The sequence below is a fragment of the Neomonachus schauinslandi genome, chromosome 9 (assembly GCF_002201575.2).
Source record: "Neomonachus schauinslandi chromosome 9, ASM220157v2, whole genome shotgun sequence".
Classification (NCBI taxonomy): domain Eukaryota; kingdom Metazoa; phylum Chordata; class Mammalia; order Carnivora; family Phocidae; genus Neomonachus; species Neomonachus schauinslandi.
Genome location: NC_058411.1, coordinates 140,141,550 through 140,150,042, shown reverse-complemented (window position 1 = coordinate 140,150,042; position 8,493 = coordinate 140,141,550). Strand labels below are relative to the sequence as shown.

The following is an 8,493-nucleotide window of genomic DNA, read 5'->3' as shown; positions in this document are numbered from 1 at the left end:
TTCCTCCGGTGAAGACATGAGCTCCCTTAGGGCAGACGCTGAGAGAGCCTCGTCTTTTTATCCCCAGGAGGCTCCCTACAATTACCAGTGCATAGTAGATGCTTTAAAAACAAAAACCACCAGCAACAACAAAAGCAATTTGTTAAATAAATTGGTACCGTTTTGTTGAACTTCTCATGGAGGAAGATGGCATGAGACTAACGTCTGGTCTTGTGTCTCTCTCTAGGCCGCCTTCAGTCCAGTGCCAACTGCAGCCTCCCCCGAAAGGCCCTCATGGCTTCTCTCCTCTCTTCTTCCCCGTTGTCCTTGTTGCCCATCTGGCAAATGGGGATACTATTTTCAGAATCCTGGTTGTGCTTCTGTGGGTTTGTATATGTAAGGAAAACTTAAAAAATTGAAAGAAGGCACAGAAAAATGAGAGAACAGGAGGCAGGGAGCAAAAAAATCCAATTCTCACAAAAGACCTAAGAAGTTACAAAATGTGTGTAAGAGGTAGATGCCGAGCGGCCCAAAGAGCAGTTTGGTAGAGACCTCCCTCCCTTGCATGATGCAGTGTCCTGAACCACGACGCCTAGCCCTGCAGCCACAGTGAGAATGGGGTGATGATTTCACTGTGGGAGAAACCAGGTCCTCACCCCACAAGCTGAGGGTGGTCCTTAGAAGACATTGTGTAGTATAAATCCTGACTGGCAGTTTTTGATCTGCACTGTAGCCTTCCAAGACGCAAACATATTAATGATTGTCTGTATCAACACTTACAAATATAACTTGGAAAAACCTGAAGCAGCTTTATGCTAAAGGTTGGTGACTTAAAAAGTTATTTGTGATTTAGCAGATTGGCTCCTTTGATTTTAAGTTAGGGAATTATGATTCTTACCACTGAGAGTCTGGCACAGTCTTAGAATCTCATGCTTAAGACATGACTACAGACTCTAAACTTGGCCTCGGTGATTTCTCCTCATTAGCCACTTTCCACATGATTTTTTATGTGGCCCTCTCCATGGCCAGCAGGACAGTCGGTGTGTAAATTAGGAACTACATCCTGCTGCTAGTATAAGCTCCTAACCGTCACCATCCTTTCCGTGCAACCTTCCTTAGGGCATGACCTCAGAGTTGCCTAATGGTCACAAAATGGCATCTACAGTCCAGCCATCATATTCTTGTTCCAAGAAGGAAGAATGAGGAGAAGCAAAGAAGTCTCTCCACTGAGTCAGCTCCCATTTACAAGGAGCTTTCTGTAAAGCTCCACCTAGCAACTTCCACATGCATACCACTGGCCAATGCTTAGTCACCCGGCCACCCACAGAGACTCAGAAAGGAAGATCCCGCGAAAGGCTGTTGGGTGGGCATCTATAATTAGTGAGCACAGCGCCACTGCCTCATTCTTTCACTCATTCTTCTCTGAGCTAGTCCCAGTGGAGGGCCTACAGAGTATCAGGCCCCCTGCTAGCTGCTGGGTGCTAGGTTAGGGTTCATGGGTTCCTTGCCTCTTTTAGGAGTGATTCATTGTGTCGCAACGTTTATGGAGGATTTTATAATAGGTATTTTTGGTAGCTCTGTCTGTGTTGAGTCAGGCCACCAGAGCCCAGAGGACCCAAGAACCTTGGTGTGGGCCTTGTCCAGCAACACTCCCATCGTATGGATAGTTCTTTTCAGCTCTTAGCTGTATATCCTCATTAATATGGCTAATAGGCCTCTGAGGTCGGCAGAAACAGATCCCCAGCCCTTTGTAGGCAAAGGCTCCAAGGCATGGAGCTGAAGGTTCTGTGGCTTAATGGAAAAGAAGACCTAAGTCAGCTGAAGCCAGTTGTAGGTTTTACTGCCTCCCAGTGGAAGATGCTCAGTGAGGGGCAGGGAGCGCAGGCTCCCCACCTCTGCATCCAGAGGGATTCTTTTTAACACAGGCAGAGCAAACTCAGTTCGTATTTTTTTATAAAGGATTACTTAGGGGACGCCTGGGTGGCTCAGTCGGTTAAGCATCTGCCTTCAGCTCAGGTCATGATCCCAGGGGCCTGGGAATGAGTCCCACATCGGGCTCCCTGCTCAGTGGAGAGCCTGCTTCTCCCTCTGCCACTCCCCCTGCTTGTGCTCTCTCGCGCGCTCTGTCAAATAAATTAATTTTTTAAAAAGATTACTTAGAACAAAATCCAGACTCCTTTGCCTGTCCCACAAGATCCTATGCAGAGTGCTCTCTCCCACTTCTCTGACCCACGTTTTCTACGGTTAACCTTACTAACTCACTCCATCTACAGACTCCTTTTCTGTTCCCTAAGCACTCAGCCTCTTCGTGCCTCAGAGCCTTTGCACTGACTATGCCCTCTGCCCTAAAACACTTCTTCCCTCTCCACTTCTTCACTGGCTCCTTGGTGTCCCTTGGATTCAGTTCAGCTCTCGCCTCTTCAAAAGTCTCCAACGATGACCTTATCTAAGGGGCACTTACTTATACCCCTACCCCTCCATGCCACCCAGTAAAATTGCTAGCATAGCTTTCGGTTTAGTTTATTCATAGCACTACGTTACTCTGAACTGGTACTGTTTATTGTTTATTTTCTGTCTTCCTCTAGATTGTAAGTCCCTGGAGGGCAGGGACCTCGTTGGTCTTGTTCAACACTTTAACCCCAGAGTTTAGAACAGTGCCTGGCTCATTAACGTTCAGTAACTGTGTATTCATGTATTATAAGTGAAGTTCCTTTGCGGTGTGAAACTTCACTGTCCTTATCTGCAGAATGTGGATGATAATGCCTGACTCCCAGAGTTGCTGTAGGAATTAAATGAAACCATAAATGTTAGTGCCAAATACTGATATTTCAAGATAGAACCTACCTCCAGTATCCAGATTAGAGACCACCCTGACAGCCCGTGAGTTCCTCAGCTTCCTCATCCATAAAATGGGGACAGTCATACCTGCCTCCCGGGAGGTGGTGATGAAGAAATGAGACCGTACAGGGGCCTGCTTAGTGCAGTACCTCACACGCAGTGAAATGCTCAGGAAAGCTCACCAACTGTGACTTTGGGAAAATTACGAATCTTCCGTAAATATAAGTTTCCTGAGAAGAATGCCCTCCTCACAGCCGCGTAGTGAGGGTCGAATGAGGACAGCTGTGAAGGCTTGCCACCACATGAAAGGCCAGGTGCTGTAAGAACATCCAGTCTCACCATTGGACTCACAGTGTCGAGGAGAACTTTCTGTGATGGTGGGAGTGCCCTGTATGTCCACCGTCCAGTATGGTGGCCACGAAACCAAGTGTGTCTGCTGAGCACTTGAAATGTGGCTGGTGTGACCAAAGAATTGAACTTTTCATTGTTTCATTTTTATTAATTTAAGTTTAAATAGGCTGGGCGCCTGGGTGGCTCAGCCGGTTGAACATCGGCCTTCAGCTCAGGTCATGATCCCAGGGCCTCTAATTTTTCTTCTTCCTCTTGCATTCTATCCCTAAGACTATCCCCCTGAGTTTATCCTCAGGGATAGGAAAATATCTGCATGCGCTAAAGATGAAATCAGCTTTAAAGTGGACAGTTTTTACTCTCAAGCTCAAGCATTCAGATCCGGTCAGAGGCCTTGCACCATCCAGCCACGGATGTCTAGGCATTGACCCCGCTGTGTGTCTGCGCCGGCGGCTGTCAGTATCTCCCCAGACGGAGGGTAGACCAGGGGTGTCTGCAGAAGGAAGTGGGACCCTCGAGCTTACCTAAAAATGAGGTCATAACTTTCCATCCCACAGACTGCAAATCACGGATGCATCCGTAACATACTAGGTGTGTCAGTAACTTCTGGATGAATGAAGGAGCAGATGATAGCTACAAAAAAAGCAAACCAGAATTTTGAATGTTGATTCGTAGCACATCAAAGTGACTAATAACAATTCGGAAATAGTCTGATTAAAATGAGTGCATAAAAAGCAATAATCATGTCTTGATGAGTTCAGAATGTTGTAAACATCTGCTTTATGTTTCTGAAGAATGGAACAAGTGTTAGGATTCCAGGGGAAAGGATGTAAGTCTTAAGAGTTTTCCATATTGATTTGCATGAGGACTTTTCGTCCTGTAATTAGAATTTTTTTTGGTTTGATTTCATTTTAGAAGTTTTAATTTGTCTTTAGATAATGGTGCTATAATTTTTACCACACCGTGGAATTCTGATATGGGTATAAAAACTCAAGGGCCTTAATACTGGAAGTTTTCTGAGGCACCGTAATTAGCTTTTTTTAGCTCATAAATAATTCCTCTGAGATTTATTTCCATGGATGTTTAATGAGCTTTATTAAGCCTTATTCAAATAGGTTCATATAGAGCCACATGAATATTTCTAATAAAACAGCATTCATACATTGAATTTATACATAAAGCTGCTTAAAATTCTGTCGCCAAACTAAAAGCTGCGAAAACTGAATAGTCAGGTTTGGCCAGTGGGTCTCAACTGGAGGCAGTTTTGCCCCACGGGCATTTGGCAATGTCTGGGGAGGTTTTTGGTTTTCACAACTGGAAGAGGGAGAGGCGTTTCTGTGATGTCTGATGGGTAGAGACCAGGGATGCTGCTGGTCATCGTACAATGCCCAGGAAGGCCACCGCAAAGAGTTACGTGACTCAAGATGTCAGTCATCCTGGAGTTGAAGAACCCTGAGTCAGGTGTCAAAGAGATACAGAAGAAGTGAGTTTCAATCTTAGGCGATGAAATGCTTGGGCTTGTTCCCTCTGTAGTTTTGTTGTGCTGGGCCTGAGATGGACTCACCCAGAGCTTCCTGGGGCTTTGCCCGAGCGAGAGCCTTTTAAGCAAAATCTTCAGGAAAGCAAGAAGTGTGTGCTCCAGGACATCTTTCTGTGCGTGAAGCGGGTCCTATTCTCTGAATAAATGATTGTGAGTTTACTCTGTGTTGTTCCAGCATCTTGCTTGCAAACAGCGAATGGCATCTTGAGGGACAGGGTCCAAAATAAGGATTTTTTTTTGTCCTTTTAAAAATTTCCTTTAAAGCAGTCATATTTATCAAAATGTAGGTTGTGAAATATTCCAGAGGCTTGGTACAGAGTATGCTGGGAGCTGTTGAGAATACAGATGGCTGGTTCCTGGGTGAGCTGGTGTTGAGAGTCACAGGGTTGTTTGAGAATCTGGACAGCACGTTAGGTATGCAACCAACAATGGGCCGTTCTTGTTGGGACCGCGTGTAATAGAACTTAAACCAGTACTCGTTTTTATCTTTCCAGTCAAAGGATATTATGTCATCATGTGCATAGGAATCTAGATGTATGTGTTCAGTACAGAGGAGTAGAATCTCTATAACCGAAAGGCAAAATAATTTCTGGCACAGTATTTCTCAATCTTTTCTTCATTAGGAGACTGGATTCTTTTTTTTTTTTTTCCTAATTGTGCCTCCCCCAGTGAAATTTTAGTATACCATATACTGTGTTTCTGTTCATGTATATGTATCTGTGTTTTGTACGTAAAGTGATTATTTTTTTTACCTCCCCCCAAGAACTAGTTTTCACCCCACTGGAATGATATCACCCCTGATAAGAGTGCATGCATTATTACAGCAAGAGGTGGTTGTGATCACAGGGAGTTCTTTGTAGGATATTGCATGGCTTTACAAAGAGCAAACACGTTTTCTGTTTTCTGATACGTGTTTTCTCTTTTCTGTGTTGTGATCCTTCTGGAAGGGATCAGGAAACACCATTACTCTCTGCTGCATACCTCAGTTATGAGCAGCCCTGTTCCTTCACCTGAAAATCTCATCTAGTTGCTCTGTTCAGGCCCATGGTAACCCAAAAGGAATCATAAATAACCGTCACATCAGGGAGATTTTAGCCTGTATTAAAGCAAAGTCACTGATTGGGGTGGGGGACTTTATTTTTTAGAACACTTTCAGATTCACAGCAAAATTGAAAGTAAAGATTTCCCATACACCCGTGTCCTCACACATGCATAGCCACCCTATTATCCACATCCCCCACCAGAGAGTTGTCACATTTGTGACTACTGATGAACCTACATGGACATGTCATCATCACCCAAAGTCCATGGTTTACCTTAGAATTCACTCTTGGTGTTGTACATCCTATGGGTTTGGACAAATGTATGATGACATGTCTCCGTCATTATAGTATCATACGGAGTATTTTCACTGCCCTAAAAATCCTCTGTGCTCTCCCTGACCCCTGGCAAGCACTGTTCTTTTTACTGCCTCCATAGTTTTGCTTTTTCCAATGCTGCAGTCATATAGTGTGTAGACTTTTCAGATTGACTTCTTCCACTTAGTAATATGTACTGAAGTTTCCTCCGTGTCTCTTCATGGCTTGGTGGCTCATGTCTTTTTAGTGCTGGGTAATATTCCATTGCCTAGATGGACCACAGTGTACTTACCTATTCACCCACTGAAGGGCATCTTGGTTGCTTCCAAGTTTTGGCAATCATGAATAAAGCTGCTGCTATAAATATGTGCATGCAGGTTTTCGTGTGGACATACGTTTTCAGCTCCTTTTGGTAAATACCAAGGAATGTGATGGCTGGGTTGTATGGTAAGAATATGTTTAGTTTTATAAGAAACCACCAAACTGTCTTCCAGAGTGGCTGCACCATTTTGCATTCCCACTAGTAGTGAATGAGAGTCTCCGTTGCTCTCCTGATGAGCATTTGGTGTTGTCAGGGTTCTGGACTTTGGCCATTCTAATAGGTGTGTAGAGGACTGGCTTTTTTTTTTTTTTCCAGTAATATTTCTATTGAGATATAATTTACTGACTATAAAATACACCCTTATAAAGTCTATAACTGAGTGGTTTCACTATATTCACAGAGTTGTGCAACCATCACTACTGTGTAATTTTAGAACATCCTCACCTTAAAAAGCAACTCTGGTCAAAATTTAAAATATCTGTGCTTCAAAGGACACCATGAAGGAAGTGAAAAGATAATCCAAGGGCAGGAGAAAACATTTGCAAATTATCTGTTAAGGGACTTATACTAAGAATATATAAAGAACTCTTACAACTCAAAGCTAAAAGACAAACAGCCCAATTAAAAATGAGCAAAGCATCCGAACAGACGTGTCCCCAGGGAAGACCTACAAATGAATGGCCAATGAGCTCATGAAAAGATGCTGATCGCCATTATTGAGGAAATGCACATCAAAACCACAGTAAGATACCACTTCGTACCCACTAGGCTAGCTCTTTCAAGACAGACAACAACAGTGTTGGGAAGGACATGGAGAAATTGGAACGATCCTACATTGCTGATGTGGATGCAGAAGAGTGCGCCGCTTTGGAAAAACCATTTGATGGATTCTCACGTTAAACAGAATTACTATACAATCCAGCAGTTCCATTCCTAGGAAGACCTAGAAATGAATACCTATGCCCATCATAAACATGTACACAGGGCTCCTTCTTTTTTTTTTTTTTTTCACCGTATCATTATTTTTAATGTCCAGCATTTACAATACGAGGGCCAGAGCTTTCTCCCCAACTCAAGTTTATAAATTCTCAATTGGCTTGTGAGGCCAATAGGGATACTTCTTCTTATCTAATTTGGTTTCTGGAAAGACTTCATTCAGGTCCTCAGTGGTCATCTGATCAAATGGAATTATGTTCCTCATCTTCTCTAGCTCTTTTTCATATTCCTCAATCCTGGCCTCTGAGAGAGACAAAAACTCGGCACAACTTTTCACATCTTCTTTTTCTTCAGCATCCACCTGAACGGTATATTTATCCTCTGGCACAGGAACCTTCAGGGCATTAAACTTCTTCTCAAAGTCATCTACCAAACCAGCCTTCGCCACATTGGCCTTGTAGTAAGCCCAGTCGATAGCAGGTGGTTTCTCAGGGAGAGTAGCCAACCTGGAGGTAAGGGTCCCATTGCAGGATTTCAGGGAGCTAGCAATGGCCTTCTGGTTTCGGGGTATGATCTCCCCAAAAGCTACCCAGTCAATGGATTTTAGAGCAAGTTTTCGCGCAGCCATCTTGAGATCCTTCACCGACCCCGGCGGCCCAGAGACCACGGCAGCAAGGAACGGAACTGGGTCCCACAGGCCTCCTTCTGCAGGTGATGGAAGTGTTCTAAAATCAGATCGTGATGTTTGCACAACTCTGTGAATATACTAAAACTCATTGAGTTGGATACTTTAAGTGGGTGAATTGTGTGATATCTGAATTGTATCTCAATTTAAAGCTATTTTTTAAAAGATGAAAACAAACAAAAATAACAATATTCCTTCCCCCAATGCCACCCATTAACCGTCCCCCCTCACTCCTGCCCACTCCACGCAGCCCTGGTCACCGCTAGGCTGCTTCCGGCCTCAGTCGATTGACCTCCTCTTGACATTTCATGTGAATGGAATCCTACCACCTGTGACTTTCTTCCTTGGTTTATTTCACTGAGCGTGCTTTCAAGGTTCATACATGCTGTAGTATATGTCAGTACTTCATTCCTTTTTATGGCTGAGTAGTCCATTGCATGGATACACGCCCCATTTTGTTTAGCCATTCATCAGTTGGTGGACACTG

At 43.9% G+C, this 8,493-nt stretch overlaps 1 protein-coding gene across 1 annotated transcript; it reads right to left on the bottom strand.

The window, feature by feature from the left end:
* Positions 1–7,400: 7,400 nt before the first annotated feature.
* On the bottom strand, positions 7,401–7,975 carry LOC110572326 (ATP synthase subunit d, mitochondrial-like). Its single transcript, XM_044918177.1, has one exon. It carries the CDS (start codon positions 7,947–7,949, stop codon positions 7,464–7,466), a length of 486 nt encoding a protein of 161 aa, XP_044774112.1. The 5' UTR covers positions 7,950–7,975; the 3' UTR covers positions 7,401–7,463.
* Between the last annotated feature and the right edge of the window lie 518 nt (positions 7,976–8,493).